The sequence below is a fragment of the Lithobates pipiens genome, unplaced genomic scaffold, assembly GCF_037356315.1.
Source record: "Lithobates pipiens isolate NorthernLeopardFrog02 unplaced genomic scaffold, aLitPip1_a1.2 Scaffold_16, whole genome shotgun sequence".
NCBI lineage: Eukaryota > Metazoa > Chordata > Amphibia > Anura > Ranidae > Lithobates > Lithobates pipiens.
In genome coordinates, this window is record NW_027507748.1 from 506,427,443 (window position 1) to 506,453,655 (window position 26,213).

At 36.7% G+C, this 26,213-nt stretch overlaps 1 protein-coding gene across 2 annotated transcripts in view; it reads left to right on the plus strand.

Annotated features, from left to right (window-relative positions):
* Positions 1 to 26,213, plus strand: part of PCDH9 (protocadherin 9) — a 607,458-nt gene that overhangs the window by 135,697 nt on the left and 445,548 nt on the right. The window contains exon 3 of one of the 2 annotated variants that reach the window (XM_077483138.1): positions 2,041 to 3,341. The exons of the other annotated variant lie outside the window; for it this stretch is intronic. Within the exon in view, the coding sequence (XP_077339264.1) occupies positions 2,041 to 2,169 (129 nt within the window). The 3' untranslated portion in view covers positions 2,170 to 3,341. Of the gene's footprint in view, positions 1 to 2,040; positions 3,342 to 26,213 lie in introns of those variants that run through there. 2 annotated transcript variants of the gene reach the window in all.

Consider the following 26,213-nt stretch of genomic DNA (forward strand, 5'->3'; position numbering starts at 1 on the left):
GCAAAGAAGAGAAAATAGAGATCCGTTTCCTGGGGTTACCAATAATATTTTGCCTTTAAACAGAATTAAAGTGGTACTAAAGCCTCAAGGTTTTTAACCTTAATGCACTTTATGAGCTGGGGCGGCAGCCGAGTCACCCGGTCTGTGTCAAGAGACGCGAGCAAGCATGCATGGGTGCCCCCATGGCAAATGGCTTTCCGTGGGGGCAGTCCCCGAAGAGGAGGGGCCTGGAGCATTGGTGGAGAACCCCAGAAAAGGAGGATCAGGGCTGCTCTGTGCAGAACCTCACAGAGCAGGTTAGTAAAACATGTTTGTTATTTTTTTTTAAATGACGGTTTAATATCAATTTTGAAATGAAGACCCTCCGTCACATTTTTAGCTATGAATTCTCTTCACCTTGGAGAGATTTCCCATAGGACAACAAGCAAATGAAATTTTTCTCACTCAGTGGGACATATATAGGAAAAAGGAACATGATAGGGGTTTTGCCCTTTCCTACTTTATCCCAAAGTAACAAAAAAAAGAAAAAGAAAAAAAAAAAGATTATGCAAATATTTTAAACCACGGTATTGAAAACCCTTGACTTTTGGGTGTTTTTTTGTAGACCAATATTTTTGTATTAGACTTACAGAATCTTTGTAAAAGCACCAAATCATCACAGCTGATGTAGTTTACAAACATACAAGCTTTGAAAAAAATGAATCATTTAGTAAATTATCCTCTATGGCCTTGTGCCCATGTTATCACTTCACCTATAATGGATTTGATTAGGCAGAGTTTACTACATACACAACACATAGAAAACTGAAATTATATAGGTTGCTATGAATGATCACATTTTGCACATCAGCATTGCTTCCTTTACTGCCTTTGTGAAAAAGCCTGAAAAGTAGTAAAAGCCTATATATTGGATCATTGAACTTTAAATCTGTACCCAAGTCAGCTCAGAGAGAGGGAGGGAGCTCAGGTGAAGGCTATGGGACTAATTTACTAATGAAGTTACTTTCTTGCCTGTGTTACTTCATCCAGATTTAAGGAAAAATACAATTTCTGCTTAGTCTGTTAGTATAAAAATCAATGTTTAGTAGATAAGCCTTAGCCACAAGCTAACACATTTGTTGAAAATACACATGATAGTATTCTAGGAAACATATTTTTGCTGTATTTGTCTGTTTAGCTGTCTGTTTTTTTTCAGTTTCACATCAGTACTATATATTGCAAAGCACAGATACAAATGCAGCCTTGGCAATTGGCATTAACTTGCCCAAAGCCACAGCTTTCTCCATAGACCATCTCCATAAACTCTCCAATTCTGTATAAGCAGTCCCATTTATACCTATAGAGGATACTAGCTTATGCCAGGACAGCACAGCCAGGATATTAACAAAGCAAAACATCTGATTGGTGGTTGCGGTGACTAAAAAATGTATGAAAACCACAAGATCTTGCTATTCACACAGTAGACCCATATCACCTCTATAGTGAATACTTGTACACAGAGAATGTTAGCTGTGCGAGTGCTGAAAGGGTCACAAGGAAACAAACTGTGGCAGGTTTCAGCATTGACATGCACAGGCCCTTGCATCTAGCTTTACATGAAATAATATTGCTTTTAATAAAAAATGATAATTGGGCAATATGATTTTTCTTCACACTCAAATCCAAAAGTTTTTCCTCACTTTGATTACTTATCTTGTATCTAAGCTTGTGGGGGTCAGGTATTCAAGTGACATTCAAAGGTAGAATAGGCTCTTCAAATAGGTGAACTCCCACTAGGTCAAAGTTAGGGGTCTACAAATAAAAACTTCTAATATTGGAGGAATGTTAGGTAAAGGATTTAGGTATGTAATTAGTAGACTAAAGATGCAGAGTAGAATCAGATTATATTTCCAGAGGTAAATGGGGCAATTATTTTTAACCCTAAGTAAAATCTCTTAGCATTATTTCATGTTAAACTCGCTGATGCCAGGTTCATTTTAATGAAAGGTTGTGGATTACACTTGTCACTGATTTTTCCTCTCTAATTTTTAAATTAATTAGAAAATGGCTACCGGGGATGCAGGAATCATCATGGATAAATCAGAATCTGTAGCCACTAGACAAGTATCTACAACTCTGGTGCCCCATCTTTTTTCTGAGAAAGACTCTAAGAACCATCATACCTTGTGACTGCCATGGCTATTCCATACCATCACACAGGGGTGGTCTCACATTGGCCACTTTGTAAATATAAGGGTATGCTTGAGAATGACTGCAATCTGAAGATAACAATGTCAAGCAGAGCTAAAGTTATTGTTTTATTACAAGAAAGAACTATTGCAAATAATAAAATATATGTAATAACATAAATATAACTAAATTGTGTTATACCTGTACTGTGTAAAATTATCCTTTAAAATTCCAGAAAAGTAATTCTGTAAAAGGGGACATAGTTTTGGTAAATACTGTTAACAATAAACATTTTGGGTTTTCTTTGCTGTTTTAACAATTTTTAGAACCACCAGTCAATTATAGCTATGAGTACAGCCACAGATTATAAAGCTTTAGTTTAATATGTCTGTTCCTACATTTGTTTGGCAGTATGTATATGGTTAATAGAGACACTGAAAAAAATACTAGTTGGTTCTTCATGTACGATTAATAACATTCCTGATGTTTGTATGCGTTTATATCTAAAACAAATATATATATATCCAATTAAATTGTTTGTGCTAAGGAATTTATTACAGATTCCATATGTGTGAAGCAAAATTTTAAAAGTGTTACCTTGCCAGCCATGTGTTCATTAAAATATTCCTGAAAACCTGAGAGTATATTGAATATCAGAATGTTTTCACTTGTTCCTGTTGTGTGTGGCAAATAATCATGGCCCATGTTACCTACTTGTCTATGGTAGCTGAATGATGTTAGCAGTTAGCAGAACCTTGCTCTGTAAACTTGTTTTTGCTAAGTATTATTGGACATACTAATTGAAACTGTAAGTAATATAATAGGCCTTTGTAAACTATAATTTATACACAATTAATGATAACTGAGATCTTATGATATTTGACAATGTAATGTGTGCCATTTTACCTTCTGTTATGTTTTTGTTCAAATGTATGCAAGTTAATTTATTTTCCAAAGGGATTATTTTATATAATGTGTATAATGTGTCTAAAAGCTAATTGCACTCATTCATGTATATTTTGTAACTTATAAGATCTGTCCTGCCTTTTGCTTTATCGTATGTAGACTTTTTCTTACAGACATCATTTCATTATAAAAAAAGTACGTTACTCTTTCCTAAATGTCACTGTAAAATTAACAATAAAGTCTAATAAGTTGTTTTATAAACTTTGGAGATTTTGTCCTGAATTTACTTGTTAATTGTATACAGACTATGTTACACAATGTGTAAAAAAATGAATAAAATGGAGTCACACAATATTCTTATTTCAAAAAGTAGAACCCCAGCCAAAAAGTTTGGATATAGTAGGAATAGAACCTTTTTCAGATTATACTTCTGTCTGTGAGAACAGATATCTCAAGGACAGGGGCACAATTATCAACTATATACACTGTATAATCCAAAAAAGAGAGCAGCACACATGGGTCTTGAGAGGTGAACACAAAGCGAAGATTTCATCTTGACGTTCCGAAGAGCCCCATTTATTTGGTGACTTTACACTGGGTTCATGTCTGTTTTTGTACTTTGCTCTTAATCTGCATTCCTGGTGTTAAAAGCCGTTTTGCAGCACCCCCTTGTACTTTTTCTTATACACATTACATGTTCACCATGCTCTTCTACTCCAGCTTTGCCTCAGTATGGGTGCATCTTGTCCAGGAAGCATGATACTCTGTCATGCAGTATTTTTATCTCTGACTTTTGTCTTTAGTGCCTCGATTTGGCTCCTTCCTTTATCGATGCCTATTTTGTAGCTACTTTTGTTGTTTTTCTGTTCTCCAAAATTTGGAAATTTGGCCATGATTGTTTTCAGCTGGAACGTTGACCTTTGCACTTGTTGATGTCATCACAAATGGATGATAATGATAGAAGGGGTTTTAGGGTATATATTTGCTGTGTTTCTTCATTTGTTTGTTGCCCTGAGGAAGACGAGCTTGTGCCTCATCGATATACTGTTCTCTCTTTTTGGAATATATATATATATATATATATACATACATACATTCGGTTTAATGGTTTTTATAATTATATATATATAATATATTGATATTAGCCTTTACCTAATATGTATATATATATATATATACATACATACATTCGGTTTAACGGTTTTTATAATTATATATATATATATATACATATTAGGTAAAGGCTAATATCAATATGCTATGCCTGTTTATAACCCCATTTTTCACTGGGACAAGTAGTAAAGGGTCATCTTCCCTACAGAGTCATACAGCTCTACCCAAACATATATTTTTCATGTTCTCTCCAAACATGTATATTTTAAGTTCTGTTAAGCTGTATCAAGACTGCTATTCGACTTTGGCAAAAGTATGGTATGGCCATTGCAAAGCCAAAAAATTGTTATGTGCCGTGCACCTGGTTATATATAATATATAATTAAAAGAGAACCATCTAAGAGACAGTGACACCCTTGTTCCAGCTTTACATGGCACAAGTTATTGTGACATATTAACACTTCATCTTTATACCAATAGTGCTGGAAATTTCTGCATTTATTCTGCACCATCTAAACTGATATAGCATACTGTATATCAGTGGTGATTCATAATAGTGATTTATTAGCATATTATTATCAAAAACAAAAAAAAAATTATTTTAGGTCAAGGAGATCCTAAACGATTATATTAAATATCAGAAATTCTGTGTATGATTCCTGCTGTTTTTCACTCTTTGAGATTGCATGCTGCTGATGCCCGGGAGATATGTTTACTAAGAAATATAGCTGCACCTGCCTAAAAGGAAAACTAACATATAGCGTAACATAATTTGTAGAGACTTAAAACGGTGTTCCACCCGCAATTTTTTTTTTTTTAAAGTTAGCAGGTACAAACACTGTAGCTGCTAACTTTTAATAAGGACACTTACCTGTCCAGGGAACCTGCAATGTCGGCCCCCGAGGCCGATCCATTCATCAGATCAGGTGCCCCCATTGTAATTAAGGGAAATCCGCAGTGGAGCCTTGCAGTCTTAAAGTGGAAATGCTCCACTTTAAGACTCTTGCTAATTCATTAATTTAAGGCCTTTTTATAAAATTATAAAGCAATGACATAGTTTCACATAAGCTGACATTTTTCAGATGAAAAAAAAGAGCTGAGAACTGATGGTTCAAATGCCATGTCAGAAAGTTCAATTTCAATTTCACTGAGTGGATCATATTTGTGATTGATAATATGGTTTTATTTCTTTAAAAAAAATGATTCTTGCACGTTGCTGCACACATATACTACTTAACTAGTAAGCACCTGTTGAATCTCTTGAATTTCTTATGAAAACTGCATAGTCTCTGGTCAGCCATGGTCAGCCTAAAAGCAATGGCAAAAGAAAAGTAACTCACTAACAAATCAGAAGTAAATGTTTATTGTTCTGTCTATTTTAAACTGATGAAAAATGGAACATGATTGATTGTTATAGGTTTCTACAAACTGTTGCTTTTGTAATATGTAAACGTGTAAAAATTATAGCAGAAAGAGTCATCTAAAGTCTAAAATATTTACGCTTGCCATACACTGATTGAAATGGGTCTGGGTCAGGTGGGACCAGCCAAATTTAAATCGGTACATGGCCACCCCCTTGATCAAAGCCAATCATTTCAAGGGACATATTGGAAAGCCTTTGTCACTTAGTGGCTCCAGCCAATCAGCTGTTCATTGTATTCTGGAAGCACCTGAATACAATATGCCAGAGGGGAGAGAAATACCTGGAGAAAAGGCTGCCTCAGGTTGACTTCAGTACTGTTTGCATAACCAAAAGTCCCAATATTTTAACTCTAGATCTCTGCTAAAACAGGAGATGAGAATTCAGAGATCTAATTATCAAATGTCCATTCTGTAAGCATGTGGCTGGCACTGAATGTTACAGTACATGGAGCTACATTTTTGGTAAAAAAGGTAAGTTCTAGCCACTATCAATCATCTGTCCAGGAGCCACCTCACATTCTAAAGCAGATTATCACATGGGGTAAGTACTGTAGTCGGGGAAAGGAACACGTCAACCTGCTTGAGCCACCCTTCAAGCTAATGACAAAAGGAAGTTACTGATGGAGCACGCATGCTGAAAGTGGAAATGCAGCAGCAAGTGTATCTTCTGCTATAGTATTGTCTCTGAAAATAGGGAAGCCTATAGAAACAGCAGGATCAACCAAGTAATTCCTAATATTAACAATATACTGCACATTACCAAAAGCTTCTGCAGTTAGAAAGTGAACATACTCTTTCTATATAATAATGGCACAAATAAATGACACATAAATGATAATGACACAAATAAAAAAGTGGGTTTACTGACACTTTAAACAAAACCTTTGTGATAACAATTGAGAAATTGTCTACTTTAAAGTGGTTGTAAACCCACTAACCTAAAAAAAAAAAAAAAAAAAAGAAAACTGGAAGACAAAGGCATAATGAACTAGCTCATTATGAATTATACACCTTAGATTGTAGCTCCTACAGCGGTCCTCATACACTACTCCAGCTGGCAACATAGCTCCCGGAGTTACTTCTGGGAAATGCAGGCTCCAGTGCTGTGATTGGCCGGAGGCACTATAATGCGCATGGGAGCCACTGGTAACAGCACATTAACTGAAGCAATGGCACATACTTGCCATTGCTTCAGTGCACATGTGCTGACGATGTTGGTAAATGCAGACACAGGGTATATCTCCTAAACCGTGCAGGTTTAGGAGATATCTGGGGTAGCTACATTTAAGTTTTATTATAGGCTTACCTGTAGTAAAAAGTGGGTGTAAAGGGTTTACAACTACTTTAAAAATAAGCCACATGTGATCATGCGTGTGCACCCAATTGTTTTGATTTTGTATGTATGCACATGGTATGAACAATGTGTGTGTGTGCATGTTTAAAAAATAGGCAAGAGGCATTGGGGTGAATTTACAAAGGCAAATAGACTGTGCACATTACAAATGCACAAATGCCGTTGTATTCTGTAGGTGCAGTTGCACTAATTTATCCCAGAGCTTAGTGAATTTGTGCAAGCAAAAACTTTTTTTTTAAATGTTCCTTGCACTTGATCTGGATATTCTTTACAAAGTGAAGTTGTACCATATTTACATTTACTGTAAAATCTAATCATATTAGTGTTTAGAGAGGCCTGATACACTAGTTTTAGTTTTGTTATGCCTTGACTTGACATAGATATGTGTAACTAATCAGTAACAATTATCTTTTATTATTTAGATGCAAAGTAAATACACACTGTCAACACTTTATTATAATTTCTTCTAATCAAAGCATGAATTGGTTTAACCTTTAATTAAAACATATATCCACAGCAAATTAATGAATGCAATCTGAAATGTATTGCATTTTAAAATGAACAGTGCAATCACTGTAACAGAAGGTCTGAGCTGACATGTGGCAGGTGACAGACTGACAGACAACAGACAGACACACACGCACACACACACACATATATATATATATATATATATATATATATATATATATAATGTTTATATACAGTAAATCCAATTTACCCATTTATTGGTAATAACTGATACTCAATTATCCCTATATGTAATTTTACTTATTGATAGCAAATCATTATGAGACATTTTTCACCTATTCATCCCATTTGTTATTGTTCTCAAATATCTGTGTGCACTTAGTAAACTCTTTCTTACAAAGGTTTTTACTTTCTATGCACTAATTCTAATTTATAATTTTATTGCCTGAATATAAATAAATGAATCAGTAGAAATGCCAGTTATGATCTGATTTCCCAGGTGCAAATAAAATAGTTAAAAAGTCACACAAAATTGAGTTAACATATATCAAAATTCAGCACTGGTAATAAAGTCTGCATTACTCAATTACTGACATTCTCAAACTGCTAGTACAATAATGGTTTGCAAACTGTAACGTTGGATTCACTCTTTCCCGTTTTTGTTTGCATTATGTTTATTTATGGAGTCAGCAATCATGCCTTTTTTGTGCTGTCAGTGTCATCAATGGGTCCTATAATGCAAGTTCATATATAAATAAATCGAAAAAGCATGTAAATGAAATGAATTTACCATTTGTGTACTAGCACCATTTAAAACACAAGCCAATGTTTGTGTATGTGTGTTGATGTGCATTAGTGCTAAAAAGTGTAAATTAGCCTTAATTTATTATACGGCTAGTCTAGTGGATATATTATGGTTCAGCAGACCCATATTCAGTCAGACTAAGAAACATTTACATAAGATGTGCCCCAAGTCTGCAAATTTCAGTGGGACAGAGGACAGACAAGGGGGGCCTAGATGCTACCAAGGAACGGCGAAGCAGGAATCCAGAGTTAACAAGTCTGTCAGGCATCGCATCTTATGATATAAACTTGGTCCTTTGTGATGTAATCTTTTTGCAATAAAAGTTGTGGACAACATCTGATGATTCACGGTGTGCTGGCAAATATGTGCATTGTTTCATGACAAGCCCAGTTTGCAGCTGGCAGTTGCTACAGCACCTGCGACTGAAGAGCCTATGCCCAGGAAGGTGTGCAATGAGAATATGGACAATACGAAGAGATATGATCGCAATATTCAAATATATAAATAGTGATCGTAGCATTGGGAGGAAACAATTCAGTCTCAGGTCACTTATAAGTCACATACACACATACACACTCACACTCACTAGCACAGGTTGATCTGGATGGACTGGCATCTTTATTGAATGTTACCAACTATGTAACTATGTTTCACAAGCCCACTTGTAGGTGTGGTTATATATCAAGTGAGGTATGGTGTGGGCAAGGGGATGTACTATCTGCAGGCATAGGCCCTAAATACTTGGTGGTGCTGCTCCAGGCTTAGGTGTAGAGCCCCATTGGCACTCAGGATAGCAGGGATACCAGCATAATAAAAATTCATCAAGGGAGCAATGAACATTTAAGCGTGAAACCGCCAATCACCATAGCCTATAGCCACAATTGGTCCTAGTATGGATGTATACATGTGAAAGCCTCAGTCAATCCTGCTTCTCAGGCCACGTCCTTTGACATAGGTCTATGATTAAGGCCAGTGGGTGGGGTGAAACATGTCAGGGGGCTTGTCCCATAGTGAGGCATTGACTGAGGCTTTTACATCTATACATCATACTAGGACCAGCTATGGTGAGCAGCGGTTTCATGCTTATATCTGCAGTCATAGGTGTTCCTGGCAAAACATGGAGATAGAAGGTTAGGAGCACTGATCAGTTGGGGTCCCAAAACCGAGATTTATGAAGCAGATATTGAGTTCAGTCCAGGTAATGTCTTTAAAATGCTTCCTCTCGGGGTAAAACATTAGGCTAAAGGGGAATGCCCATCTATACTGTAGGTGGCGTATCTTGCTGTTTAGTGATGGTTGACTAGGTCATGTCTGCATACATTTGGTAGGTATGTCATTGAAGATACAAAATGTGAGCTTACCTGCCTGACTTTAACATGTTTTCCTTGAAAAAAATGTAATTTAGAGACAACATTGCTGGGAGGGCTGTCTCATTGTCTGAGGGTAGTAGCTCTGTGACTTTGGTCCTATTTGAGGTGTTTGGCTGAAATGTCTGCGACCAGTTTTTGGAGAAACACTAGAATAGAACCTTGAAGATCTGTGATATTTTTAAGTAGGCCTCAGATCTGTAAAGTGCTGTAGCAAGCATGGTTCTTAGCATCCTTCATTTGAGAAAAGAAAGGTTTTTGGTTCACCGTGTAGGCTTTCAAGGTTCTTCCATGGCAGACCAGCATGATAGTGGTCATCCATCTAGAGGATCAAGCACTGGTCTAGCTCTTAAATTCCCTTGAGAAAATCAGAAGAGGGTTTGAGGAAAACAGCCGAGAACTTATCATGAACAACATTAAGCCAAAAAGTGTCTGATTCAGTATCTCATAGCCTTAGCGCAGAGGAAAACCTTTCCAGAGTGCTCAAGGACTCATTGGAGTCTGCTAGAAAATTACTGGCAGAGCCGACACCATTGGTAAGTCATCAAAGAAGTTTCAAGTCTGCTTTCTACTATATTTTTAATTTTTGCAGTTGACCCATGGTCCAGGTATGATCCCTTGATATTGCAATGCTTCTAGGAGAAAGTTTGTCTGGGATGGTCAGAGTGTCCGTGGTGTGTGGCTATGAATTAATGTGCTTCCATTCAGGTCTGTCATGTGCATGTGCCCCTTTCTTTAGATTTTTCTAAATTAGCACAATAACATCCTTTTCTCAAGTCAAGTACTTTACATTCTCACATACAGAGAAAGCAGAATGTAGATTTTACTCTTGATGACAAGTTAGGAAGAATAACTAAGGATGTGAAGGGCTGTCACATATTTAAATACAAGAGACAGTAAACAAGTAAGCAATTTACATTATTAATACAATATATCATTGTGTGGCTGAACAAATTTTCTTTAGTTATAGCCAAGGAATGTTAGAAAAATCAGTCATGTGTGTCCTTGAGATTGCGGTTATGATGCAGTCTAAAACTCTACATTATCCTACAACACATTTCTCAAAGGAGCTACTGACTAGCCATTGGAGCGTATATTTCATTTCTGTTGAATGACAGAATTTCTTGGGCCTGTGGAGGTGTTTATTCAAAAGAAAAAAAAGAGCCTGTCTGCCTTTTATAGCTACAAAATACAATATATGTAGAACGGAAAATGCACTGCTAGCATTAAAACATTATGTGTATATTTTTCCCTGGTGAGTCACAATCATTTTATGCAACTGCATATATACCATCAAAGGAAATGTGTTGATTACATTTTTTTTTTAATGTATATTGCCAGTTGCTAATATAAATGCAAATTGATAATAGACAACATAAGTTATTGTTTATCCTATGGATTTTTGTATTTATCTCTATCTATCTATCTATCTATCTATCTATCTATCTATCTATCTATCTATCTATCTATCTATCTAATTTTCTATCACACTATCTATCACACTATCTGTCAACATCAACATCTATCCATCCAGCCATGGCTTTATTCATATTTGTATTTAAATTACTGTGCTTTAAGATAGATATATGGCATCTTCTCTACTTATATATAACATAACATAATCCTGCAATTGTTTTACAAAAATTAGAACTTCAGTATTATGTCCCAGTGCCCATTTATTCTAACTACCCAGTGATATTGCTGAATAAATAAACCACCATAAAAGAAAATTCATCGCATTGCACAGGTAGTGCAAGCATAGCAATAAAGTTCTGTCTGAATAGTTTGGCTAAAAATGCACCGCTAGAGCAGGAGTGCTCGTACTGGGATTATTAATAGTATTAGTATATAGGATTTATTTAGCTTTAACAGCTTGCAATGTGCTTCACAATGTAAAGATAAATGGTACAGTTAAGTTACAATTCAATACAAGATGGTTCAGTGAGCCCTGTTTGTGAGAGCTTGTGATGACATCATCAGGCTGCTCCCAGCTATATATTGCCTGTTCATATCTGAATTGGGACCTGTGTTTTTCTGTTGAGCATATAGTTACATAATTGGTGAGGTTGAATAAAGACATCAGTCCATTCAGTTCAACCTGTGTGGATGTAGGTGTAGGAGTGTGTATATATGTATGTCCCATACCCCTGTATAGCCCATATCCCATACCCCTGTATATTGTGTTTGCTAAGATGCCTATTTAAGAGTTTTTTGAAATTATCAACACTCCCTGCTGACACCACCTGTTGTGGAAGGGAATGGAGATGGCTTTTGACTATCTTCAGTTTAGGTTAAAGAGATCAGAAATCTGTTCCATATACAAGAATAGAACACAGGTACTCCCTATTCTTCACCATGAGTGTGGCTGTTTCTTCTGTTTATTTTCCTTTTCAAAGTTATTCCAGATAATGAATCTCATAAATTTCCCAGGTTCAAGTAGCTTAAACAATTATTTTATATCTAAACGTTGATCTAAAAATATGCTTAGGATAGTGACAGTTTTTTACGACCTCATGCACACTGGCTTCTGGTGTCTTTTTTTCTGCAGCCACTAAAGTCCCTAGCATGGTATCCTTATGTTGTGTACACATGAGCGGATTTTCCGTTGGATCTTGCATGGTTTTTCAGACAGAATTCAGCACAAGCTGGGCTTGCATACACACGGTCACACAAAAGTTCACTGAACTTTCAACCGTCAAGAGCGCGGTGATGTACAACACTATGACAAGCCAAAAAAATGAAGTTCAATGCTTCCGAGCATGTGTCAAACTGCTTCCGAGCATGCGTAGGAATTTTGCGCATCAGAATTGCTGCAGATGGTTGGAATTTCCGATCAAAACTTTTTCCGACTGAAAAATTGAGAACCTGCTCTCAATCTTTTGCTGGCGGGAATTCGGCTAGCAAAAGTCCAATGGAGCATACACACGGTCACATTTTCTGACCGAAAGCTCTAATTGGTCTTTTGCTGGCCGAATTTCCGATCATGTGTACGCAGCATAAGTGTCCATGCACACATTGGCTGTTATTAGCATTTTTTGGCAGGGGTGTTTTCTGGTTGGAAATATCCCCCAAAACTAGTGGGTTTTAAGGGGAGTCTTTCAGCTGTAAAAACGCTCTAAAGCCTCATACACATGATTGGACTTTATACAAACTTTCCAAACTTTCCTGTTAATTTTTGTACAAAGGACGTCCGCCGTGAACTTGTATTGCACACGGCAGGACTTTTTCAGCCAACTTTCACCAAATGACATGTTTTTTCTGATCTTTACCACCACCTTTGGTCAACTTCTGTATTGTTGTCTGATCTTTTGCATTAGTTCTGAGCATGCGTGTTTGTACTTTGTACAAACGTCCTATGGTTTTCTGTACACATGATCGGACTTTGCTCCATTGGACTTTTGTTGCCGGTAAGTTTGTCCGATGGAGCGTATACGTGGTCGGATGTTTCCCATAAAACAGCTAATTTGAAAAGTCCGATTGTGTGTATGGGCCTTAACTCTGCTAAAAGCCTAAGAACTATGAAAAATGCTTAACAAAAAATTCAGAAAAACGTAAAAAAAAGCTATTCAGCGTTTATCAGTGTTTTTGAGCCACACACTTTTGTGGGAGTATAGTTTTACTAAAAAAAAAAAAAACGCTACTGGAAAAATGCTGTAAAACTCATTCTACAGCTATAGCTTTCTACAGCTAACACTACTGGCATTTTCATAACGTCCAGTGTGCATGAGGCCTTAGATTTTAATACATGAAAAGTGAGAGAAAAGAAAAAAAAAGGAAGAAACATAAGGTATGTGCAATACATTTAACCTGTAATAAGAAAAACATCTGACTTGGCGCTTGAGAAGGACAACATTTTTGTCATGTTCATTATTTAAGAATCCTTAGGGGGGAACTATAGGTGCACAAAAAACTCATGCAGAGCAGAAGATGAAAACATCAGAACGGGACAAAAAGGAGTAATTACATTCATTATGGCTGAGTTTGTCATGTAGCTTTTGTTTTATGACCAATAACCCCCTAGAAGTATTTCTTCATTGTTTTGTAAAGAATAACTTCACAGCTGGGAGCTCTGTGCATTCCAAATCACCTTACGGTTACATACATCAAACTGAATACATTAAGCTTTTTAAGCTGGGTCCCAGGCAGTATGTTATCCATAGTTCACCATTTCCAATAACAAATAATGTCCTTGTAACAGTGTTTGAGTTGCCTATAAATTCAGTGTGTTGTCATGAAAAAATGGTGTCCCTACATAAAGCAAGCAGTAGAACTAGCCACTATGAGCACAGAAGGCTATACTTTCCATTTGGGAAAAAAGCCTTCAGAATAAGTAAAAAAGTGACATTACACTATGAATATGAAACAGTTGTTAGCCCAGGGATATGCAATTAGTGGACCTCCAGCTGTTGCAGAACTACAAGTCCCATGAGGCATAGCAAGACTCTGACACCCACTAGCATGACACCCAGAGGCAGAGGCATGATGGGACTTGTAGTTTTGCAACAGCTGGAGGTCCGCTAATTGCATATCCCTGTATAAAGAATTTATTTAAAAAAAGTGACATTACAAATTGGCGATGATTTACTAAAGGTTCATGGGTACTCTTAATGTTCATTTAAAAAAAGCAATGTTAATAAATGAGGTGAAACTGTGTTCACTTTGAATGTCCTTTCAAATGTGAGAAAAACAAACAAAACAAAAAAAAAACACAAAAAAAGAGAGATTGTTTTTTAGCACATGATTCCATATTTAAAGTGAGCAAAGCATCACTTGATTTACTAATAATAATTTTGCAAAGTGATTATTGATGTTGGTAAATTAACAACCTCGACTTGATTAGTAACTCAACCCTACTGTATACAAAACTAATGCAAATCTTGATTGTGCTATTCGTTGTTTTGCAGGCCAACAGATTATATATGCCAGAACATTAATACATCTTATAGGGAGCTTAACCAGCATGTAAAATGAGATGTTTTGATTGATGAAAATTCTTAAATAGCCACATACTGATTCTTTCATCCCATAAAACATTAAAAAATATTTCTGGAGAGCAGTGTTCATTTTGTAGACTAAAACGACTAAAACATTGAAATTTGACTTAAAAATGAACACTGGTTTGTAGTTCAATACCATAAATAATAACATATTCAGTTTTTCACTCCAGCAGTATATAATGAGTTTGGAAATTGTAGAGAAATGTTAACTAATGCATTACAATTTAATTACACCCATTCGATTTTAGTCAACTAAAATATACTGGAGATTTTAGTCGACTAAAATGTAGGACATTTTAGTAGACTAAAATATACTGGAGATTTAGTTGACAAAATATAACTTAAACTAAAACAATTGCAGAAGACTAAAATGGGACTGAAACTTAAATGCCATTTTAGTCCTAACACTAAAACTAAATTGAAATTTGCTGCCAAAATTAACACTGCTGGATAGTTTGTTGTTCAAAAGTACTTTATCAACAGTCTATATCATGCATTGTGAGTATATCACATTAATAGAGATTGAAAGAAGTATGTTGTTTTAATCAAGCAGACCTGATCGAAGATTAACAAGATTAAAACATTTTGATAAGCTTATCTACATTTAGCTTTCATTTAGTTGAGTGAACATCTGACACTTGGCCACTTTCAGGAAAATTTACAGAATTATATGAACATATTGGCCTGTTCCTGCTGACTTTAGCTATTTAACAGCATGTCGATTTCTTGTCTGACAAATGCCAGTTCTTTTCTACTATTTATTGGCAAACATAAGTTTTGTGAAATTATCATTTTACATAGAGCAATTTTAGTGGCCTCCGGCCTCAAACATAAGAAGCTTTTTCCATGCTTGAGCATTATTTATTTTAGAGGTAGTACGGAATGCATTCATTTTTAATTTAACGAAGAACTTAGGTCCCCTTTTTTCCTCTCTTACCTTTTTTTGCTGGCCTATGCACAAAAAACATATTGACAAACCCAGCGATCAAGTGGTGTTCTTTAAGGGTCTGCCACTCCAGCGCCACCATACTATTCTCTCATGTCATGTGCAGTGCCAGGACAAGGTCATCCAGCACCCAGGGCGAACATGCCAAACGGTGCCCCCCAAGGTTGTACGTGGGTTTAATGCTCATTGATGCCTAGTACATATGGTGAGAACATGGGATGAAAACAAATGCATTTGGAGTGATTATCTGATAATCTGATCATTAGTACACAACTTTCAAGAGCTGATTACGACAGTTCATGTGAAAATATCACAAAATAAGCACAACAAAAATTCTTGTAAGATAACAGAAAAAAATATTTTCTTGTAATTATTATGGTATTTGCACAAAAATCTGTGCATGCTTGGAAATGAAATACGTAATTTCTGAAGTTGCATTCTGTCTAATGAGAATTTTTGTAACTTTACTAACCTATTTGTTTTCCATATGAGAACAGCATGGAAAAATTGTCTAATATTCTCATTGTATGTATGGGCCTTTTATTATAGGAGCAGAGAATTCAGGTAAAACCACCTAAACTGGCACACATGTATAGGTTTTTTTTTTTTTTCATTCAGCCATCGGGCTGAATGAAAAAAAAAAAAACCCTAAGGCTGGGTTCATACTAGTGCAAATCTTATGTGGGTTTCCCCACATCCAATTTACATATCAGGAGATTGGGGCTGGCTCTCTATGGAGAAAATTGCACAGGGGTCCTGTGCGTCTTCTGGTCCGTTTCAGGTCCGAATTTAGCCAAAAATCTAGACTGAAATCAGACCTGAAAAGGTGAACAGGGATGCAATGGACCCCTGCTGTGAACAGCTCCACACAGCAGTGTGAACCTAGTCTAACAGATTCATCCATCCACACAAGAGAGATGGATGCATAAATCCCCTTTACCGAAACATATTCTGACAGTGGGGACTCTCTGTCAGAATACACTAATCAACGATGCTGCTGATTGGCTGCAAGCTGCTGTTTGAACAAGATTCCAACAGTCCCATTCTACAGAAGATGATTGATGGGGCAACTTCTAACAGGCAAGGCCAAACATAGATCAAAATTCAGCTGGTCCCTGCTGAACCAAACAAATTTTGATCCGTATGTACCCAGATTTACCTTATTCCCTGCTCTAGTAGGCTCTCCCAGTACAGTGACTGGTCCTGTGGAGCTCCTGGGTGAATTGTGAGTGGCTGTGGTCACACTCCAGACTCATTATACCACACAGGGTTAATGTTCCTGTATGGTATGTGATACAGGGGGAGCACTGCAGCTGGATGGAGCAAGTACAAACTTTTCTCCAGCACTGCAAGGGTGGACTTTTTTACTTTGCTGGATTTAGATTTTTTTTTGAGCAAACTCTTTGGAGAGACTTGAATACACTCTACTCTTTCTTCATCTTTGTCCCATCTCGTTTCAACATCATTGTAGCATTTGTCTTTATGTACTTTTTTATTTATTTTTTATTTTATATTAGAATGTAATAATTTATTTATTTCTTTATATCACTTACTGTTCATGATCAAATTGTTAACCGGTTCCTGACCGGCTCACGCAGATATACTGTGGCAAAATGGCTCCCCTGGGCAAAATTTCATACGGGTACGTCATTCCCTTTTTCAGCCACCAGAGGGTGCACGCATGCCTGCTGCACAGTGGGGTACCCGATGTGTATGGCCGGCGGGCATGACCGCTGCTGGCCACATACGATCACATGCATGAGTGCAAGCATGGGGATTTGTGTGTGTAAAAACACATAAATCCCTGTGCTGTCAGGATAGAGGAGCCATATTGTTTGTTCCTACTAAGTAAAAACAATATGTCTCCTCTTCTAGTCAATCCTATCCCCCCAGAGTTAGAACACACTGAGGGAACACAAAATTAACCCCTTGGTCGCCCCTAGCATTAACCCCTTCCCTTCCAGTGGCATTTACACAGTAATCCGTGCATTTTTATAGCACTGATCAATGTATAAATGCTAATGGTCCCAAAAAAAGTTTCAGAAGTCTCCGATCTGTCCATGCAATGTTGCTATACCACTAAAAATCTCAGATTTTTTCAAAATTGACGCTCTTTTTTTGTTTATAGCGCAAAAAAAATAAAAATGCAGAGGTGATCAAATACCACCAAAAAAACTCTATTTGTGGGGGAAAAAAAAGCAATGCAAATTTTGTCTGGGTACAGTGTCGAATGACCGTATAATTTTCAGTTAAAGCGACGCAGTGCCAAATTGTAAAAAGTGCTCTGGTCAGGAAGGGGATAAAATCTTCTGGGGTAAGTGGTTAAATAGATTAGACATATAATGTGACTTTTCTGGTGCTACATAGATGTATTCCACATATACACTATATTTTATTAAAATGCATGAATTTCATTAAGATACATTGTGTGTGTGCAATACATCTACTGTATGTAGAGCCTGAAAAGTCCAAGTATATGTTTAACCTATTCATAAACATTTTACTTTCATTTTAGTAAACCTGCACTGCACAGGTTTACAGCACAGCGTTGCACAGTGTGGATAGCAGAACAGGTTGGGACTCACAGGATGAGAAAATCATTCTCTTATCTGTAACCTCTTATCTTAAGTCTGTGCCAGGAGAGAGGAAAGAGGAAAGAGGAAAGAGGAAAGCTCTGATATCTGCCACCCACCCATACTGGAGCTCTCACTGTCCCGATCCAATCGCCCAGCCTGTCAGGGACCTGTGCCCAGGAGAGGGTCTCTGTTCTTTTCAGGGAAGCCCACAGCAGGTAAATGCATATTCTCAGCTCTGCTTTTGGACAGAATTAGCAACACAGAGGTTGAGACAACGCATGATATTCCAGTATTTTGTGCCCCCTCCCACACTCCTCCCAGGGCAGTGGCCCCTTCTGCCCCTTCCTTGGATCGACCCTGGTCATGTGCACCATATTGTTCTCTCATATCATCGGGGGGCTAGATTTCTCTCCTGGGTTCTTTCATCCGGCCCTATGTCAGCTTGCATGCTCCATGATGCATCATCAAGAAAGTCCACTGAAAGAACCAGGAAGAGACAGTCAACCCCTTGATGATGCAACATGTAAAGTACCCAAGACCTCTTTGGATGTGTGTCATGTGTATTTTAGGAGACTGAGAGCATTAAATATGTAATTCTTGCCCAGGCAAGAATCCAGGAGGTGCAGGAAGGGTTCCCCATAAAAGGTATTAAACAATAATTAAATACAACGTATCCGATTGTTAGAGAGGAGGGGATAGAAGTGGGATAACATAAAGTGGGTCAAGAGAGTGAAGGTCCATTTAAAGGTGCCATGCACAAAAGATCTTCATAACCCAAACCTGACAGTTTTGTAATATCCATTGTTATTCACATTGGAAAGTAGATGTTTTCATCTGAAGAGTCTTGGTGTCAGAGGCATTTATTGGACCAGTTGAATCTTCCTGAATAATATCAATTGTCCCCAATATGGGCATCTGTGTTTGCTGAATTCACATAATACAGTTGATAATTGTATACTACACAAGTCAAATATTAAACCCAGCCAATGTTCTCAGATATGCATGCATACGTTCTGTCTTTAATATTGTGTACACAGCCATCATGGTCTGAAATCAGTACAGAATGGCTCCCCCAGAGTACCTTATGCCAATATATAAATGTGTGCATATGGTAGCAAACTGATTAGTCTAAATGTGCATTGCAGAACTTCACACCACTTTAAAAATGTAATACTTGGTTGATTTGAAAATGTCAGTTAAAATAGCATCAATTAATGAAAAATAGAAGTGTTAAATATAAAAAAATTAACTATATATGAGAATAACAATGAGTAAGCGTATAGCTGTTTATATGTTAGTAAAAGAATCATATATTCCTAAAGATCATAAAAATCATAAATTCCTAATCCATATTTTTTAAACAGCAATAAGTGCAGATTTTTTAATCTATAGAAGTTCGCCCATGAACCTTTTATGCTGCTCCATTGACCTACTTTGAAATATATTATATAGCCAGTTGTGTGAGCACACATCTATCTTTGTAGATGTTGCTGTGTTTCTACTAATATCAGCAAATAGGCCATTGATTTTAATTATGCGAAAGCATCACTCTCCACCCCTCCCCATTTTCCTATCAACAGAAATCCAAATGCAGAATTATATCAGTTAATTGAAGCAGTGCACTAAGTGAAAGCAAATAATTCTTGCATTAAGATTTGTTTTACTCATATAAATCCCTTTAGCAAACATATCCACCTGTTCCCAGAATCATTCACAAAGACCCCTTTCAATCACTGATCTAGGCAATCTAAAAGTGTTTGCTGCTATCTAACAGGGTTTAATATACATCAAATTATCCACATAGACAAGCTGCTTCCACATTCCAGCAAGAATAGTGAAACACAGAGGGTAATTTACTGAACATCAGATCATTGACATAAAATGATAATGAAAATAATGATAATAATGATAATAATAGTTAATATTTCCTACTAAACTTTGCGTAAGGTATTCAATATCTTTCTGCCTGCTCATTTGTATTTTCTTGCACCTCTATTCATCTTTTATCTCTTTGATGAATGGAGGTTAGTGCAAGCCACTTGCAGGTCAGCAGAGGTCCACACGTGGGTGGGCCAATAATTCATTTTTATAATAATGTGCAGACTTGCACATACATGCAATGCCCCTTGAAATAACCCTTGTTAATCATGTAGAATAAACTATGGCAGTCAAAGTCATTGTTGTTCAGCAGAGGAAAACATCTCATATTGCACCCCCAAAAAAAACTAGTAAACATATATGCTGGTAGAGGGCAAACATATATAATTCATATACAGTTACATATATATATATATATATATATATATATATATATATATATATATATATATATATATATATATATATATATATATATATATATATTTTTTTTTTTTTATCATACCATGTCAAAAGCAGACACCTGTGTCATTAGTCATAGATGTATGGCTTTTGACACATTCATTTTTAATTGTTCTTTGTCTATACATGGTAAGAGTATCACTGTAACAATGCATTGTTTGGGAGAAAATCTAACAAAAAAGCAAAAAAAATTGAATAATAGTTAGGTTGTAGGTAATAAAGACAGCAACATTTTAGAATATAATTTAAATGTAATCTAGTCAAAACTCATGATGGTATTGCGGCCTGGATCCCTGCTGGAGAGTGGAGAGTTTTCACTTACCCTTTCAGTGATCCCTAACACAAAAGAAAAAAAAAAACTTACAGAGATTATAGCCCTTCCCTATTGTTACTTTAAAATGCTTTTTTAAAAAAAATTATATAATTATAGAAAGTTATACTGGAGTTTCACTTTAACAAAAAAGCACACATTATTTTATTGTTTGCATCTTTTATGTTATTGCTCATAGAAATGAGTGAAGGTTGAGCTTCTTTTTTTTTTAACATTCTGCTTAAAAATTTGTATATCAGTACTACTTGGACCTTGAAGAAGGGGACATACCGCGAAAGCTTGTCCTGAAAAATTGAGTGTTACTGCAAATAAAAAAACGGACAGTACTTAATTTTCAAAGTTTAGAAAGAAAGATACATGAAATCAAATTGTTTGGCCTAAGTAACAGAGACTACCAAATTTACATCCAATGCATGGTTGCTACTATATCTGTTTACTAGGTTAAGTGTATATGTGAGTACTCTCCGGTTCTTATAGGAGTATTTACATATGCACAGTTAGATCTGAGGATCTAAAGAAGTAGTTCAAACTGCAATATACATTTGGCCTCATTCACACAAGGCGGATCAGCTTGCACGGAATCCGCCTCTGTCCACCGGCTCAGCGGGAGATCTCTCCATTGATCTCCGCTGAGCCGGTGGATGACAGGTCCCTCTCTGCTCACTGAGCGGGGAGGGGCTTTTTGAGCACTGCTGGATTCTATGGAGAGATTGGATGAAAATGGACAACATGTCCATTTTCATCAGATCTCATCCGATCTGATCCACCAGCGACGGATCCCGACGTAGGGCCATCGGTCTGCTTTGGGCAGATCGGATGTCAGCAGACATGTCACCGCTGACATCCGTCGTGCCATAGACCAGCATGGAGCGCCCGTTCAGGTCCGCTGTCAAAATTGACAGGTGGACCTCAATGGTCCGACGGTGTGAAAGGGGCCTTATTGATATCTGTATCTGTTTACTAGATTAAGTGTTAGATCTGAGGATCAAAACAAGTAGTTCAAACGGCAATATACATGTATTGATATCTTATCTGTTTACTAGGTTAAGTGTATATGTGAGTACTCTCCAGTTTTTATAGGAGTATTTACATATGCACAGTTAGATCTGAGGATCAAAATAAGTATTTCAAACTGCATTATACATTTATTGATAGGGATATATATATATATATATATATATATATATATATATATATATATATATATATATATATATATATATATATATATATATATATATATATATATATATATATATATATATATATATATATATATAAATTACACACTTAACAGTGTTTAAAATACAATGTATAGTATACATCTGGTGGGTTATATGATATATACAAATTCCACACAAAACCATATTTACAATACAGTGTACAGTACAAGTGTGAAGTTAGTTTACCTCTCAGCTTCAGGTCTGGCTATACTGAGTGCTTTTGTGTCCCAGCATGAAGAGAAAAGCATAGCTTGGAAACAATTCATTCTACCCCCCTTTCCTTTCTGCACAGTGGATACACACTATAAGATATTTGTTCATTCAACCCAGCTGGCTATTGTATTCAACAGGGGGACTGCTCCCTGGCAGAACAAACTCATAAGTGCTCCTAGCTATTGGCTGGCAGAGCTGATCGGATTCTGTTTTTCCAGCACGGCCATTTGACAGAAGCCGGACATAACACTGGATTCTGTAGAATAGTCAGGTGTTCACACGGGATGAAAGTCATCCTCTTCCTGTCAAACTGTTTTAAGCCAATTTTTGACTGTGTGTACCCAGCTTAAGATAACGTACCTTAATTGGTCACTATACCTAGGAAATGTATATTGGGTGCAGCCTGATTGGGAAATTCTAAAAAGGTTACTGTATACAACCTATGTGAGATGTGATAAGAAAAAACAATGCCAGACCCTTAAGTAGAAAAATATATATGGTAACACCTACTGGAAAGATAGAAGTGGTATAATGGAGAAACACACTCAATGGTTTAAAAGTATTTCCATCTAATTAAATATATATTTATAATCACAATATTATTTACATCTGTTAATGGAGATTTTACATAAACTCATTACATAACAAAAGCACAAAAAAATTTAAAATGATGGTTTGCATAAGGCCCCTTTCACATGATCAAAATGCAAAGATCCGCCTGTCCGTTTTTCAGGTGAATCTGAGCAGGCCACTCATTAACTTGTATGGGCAGGCGGGTGTCAGCGGAGATGTGTCCGCTGACTCCCACCTGCCATCTGATCCAACAAGATCCGCTGAAAACAGAAGGAAGGTGATACGTTCGCCATCCTTCCAGCGGATCAAATTGGATGGGATCGAATGAAAACAGACATGCTGTCCGTTTTTCATCTGATCTTCCCATAGAGAACAGTGGGGCTCTGGCAGGTCCATCCTTGCACAGTGAGCAGACACGGACCTGTCATCCGCCAGCTCAGTGGTTATCAACGGCGTAATCCCCCGCTGAGCTAGTGGAGTCCACTGAGGGGATCTGCCCCATGTGAACGGGGCCTTAGATGCATTATTTACATCAACACAAAGGAAAGTAAAAATAAAACTTGAATATCATTACATCTATTACTGCTACAATCACACACTAGAGGCGATTCAGTTCGCATTGTGCGCTATACAAGTATTTCATTCATTCATTCACAAAAAAAATAACAACCTTAAATTCTAGAGTGGTTTTCAAAAAAAGAAGAAAACAAGTAAATCTTTAACTTTAAATGTTATTTTCAGATTGAACTCACAATAAGGAACAGTAATAAAATAAGCATGCTTCTTGCTAAAACGAATTTAAATTATTCAAATGAAGTGAAAATCAAAGTTTAAATGACATACATTTTAATAACTAGAATTGTCACAAAGACAATACTGAAGATGTTGTTTCTTCACTTGCCTGCTGTTGCTGCAACAAGACTGTCTTTGATCTCATAAATTTCTCACTGCATTCTTAATATGGACTTCAATTCAGCATTGTCAGTTGAAATGAAGCTTAAAAACATCCACTGAAGCCTGATGCTCCAATCAAGAAAAGAAAATTCTCATTTTTTACAAATGTAATGGAAACAGAATATGGAAGTAGCCACATGTGGGGAAGCACTGTCTGAGGATCAACAGGAGGTAGGCTGGTTAATTGTGACTTTAGAAATTTAGCCGGAGACACAGCAAATGCATACAGAATGTGTATTTGCATGTCATGTGAATATGAACATAAGCCATTTTTTGACACACATTGTTCCCTCTTGTTTCTTTATCCACTTATTCCAATGTTCTGAGATTTTCCATTCCTGAAAAGGTTTTTATCAAAGCTCTTTGCATTATGTCGATGCTACATATAGTACTTTTCCTGGCAGAGCTGCATTAATGAAGGTCATATTTTTCCCCTTTCTTTAGAAGAGAACTTTTTCTAGGTGGTTGTATTTTAGTACTTTAATGAGACTGTTGAAATTGAAGTATGCTATGGTTAATGCGGTGAATTCAGCTGAATGTGAATTGGAAGGCCTGAGCACACCTTTACACAAGGAGACAATTAATATTCGGAATGCATAATATGATTCACATAAGAACATAATCACTATTTCAACATTGATTAGTGAAGTTAGAATACGTGGGTATATGTTAATAGAGCAGGTGTCCTTTGTTCCTTCTTTGTGCAAAAAAAAAAAAAAGAATGAAATTGTATTTCTACACAGTACCGTATATAAAATCTACATGTATGTAAAGTATGTACTTATATGCATATATTTATATGTATACCCACACAAAAATAAACATATATATATATATATATATATATATATATATATATATATATATACTGTATATATATGATATATATTATACAAAACTATAACTAACTGTATCCTTATCTTTGAATAGATCTTGGTAAGCTGTTGGTAAACCTTAAAATGCATGTCTTTTCCTTTATCTGGACACACACACATTCAGACTGATTTACGTACATTGGAGCAAAGAATTCTGGAGATAAATTAGGGCTGCAATCCATTACAAACACATTCCTTGTTTTAATCTATTGCAGAATAAAAGATAAAACTCGATGGTAGGTACTATGAACAAAAGCTCCACTTTCACTAGAACTCTATTTTCTGTTTTTTTTTTTTATATACTCACAAATTTCGCTGCTTAGCAAATAATTGTAAATATCTGTAAACCTTTCTGTAAATTTTGAAAAAGTCTATAGTTCAATTGGGCCAGATTGCTATATAAGTATTGTTACATTGTTATATATTAGTTTAAAAAATAAGAAAATATCAGTTTGTATTATTATACATCTCGAAGATGTATCTCAAAGTGGTTACTAAAATGCTTTCTGATATAAGCTATGCTTATTCACTGTTGCAGTTTTTACTGGAGCCAGATTTAAAAAAAATTGCAGTATTCAAAACAGTCAAACTTGGAGTTTTGAAGGATTTTAACCACTTGCCGCCCACCATATAGCAGAATGACGGTGGCAAAGTAGTTGTGATATCCTGACTGGACATCATATGGTGTGCCCAGGATAACACAGTCGGCGCATGCTTGTGGGAGCACGCAGCGGGGCGATCGGGGGTGCTGTATGTCAGTCTGACACAGCACAACTTCGATCATGGTATGAAGCCTCCCTCTGACAGAGGCTTCTTACCACATCATCAGCTGTGATCATTCATCTCATGAAGTGCCAGTAAATGGCTTTCCTTAGTTCACACTGACAGGGAGAGCCGATCGGTGGCTCTCCCTGTCAGGGGGGTCTGTGCTGATTATCAGCGCAGCCCCCATCAAAAGGTGCCCATCTGCTGCCAATCAGTGCCCAACACCTGCCAGCTTGTCCCCATAATAAACGCCTGTCAGTGCCCATAACAGAGCCAATCAGTGCTCACAACAGTGGCAATCAGTGCCCATAACAGTGCCAATCAGTGCCCAAAAAAATGCCAATCAGTAGCACTCAGAAATGCCTGTCAGTAGTTCCTCATCAGTGGCGCCAATCAGTCACCATCAGTGCTGCCTATCAGTGCCATCAGTGATGCCTATCAGTGCCCATCAGTTTTTTTTATTGTTGTTTTATTTCCTTTATAGCGCAAATAATTAAAAACCACAGAGGTGATCAAATACCACCAAAAGAAAGCTCTATTTGTGGAAAGAAAATGCTACAAATATAGTTTGGGTACAGTGTTGCATGAGCGGGCAATTGTCATTCAAATTGCGACAGCGCTGAAAGCTCAAAATTGTCCTGGGCGGAAAGGAGGGAAAGTGGCAGGTATGGAAGTGGTAGTTAAGTGCAAAAAGATGGATTTGGGGTCTTGACCCCAAATCCCTCCATAAAGAGTACATGTTACTGCCTATTACTGTCACACAAGGGATGTTTACATTCCTTGTGATAGCAATAAAAGTGATAAAAAATAAAT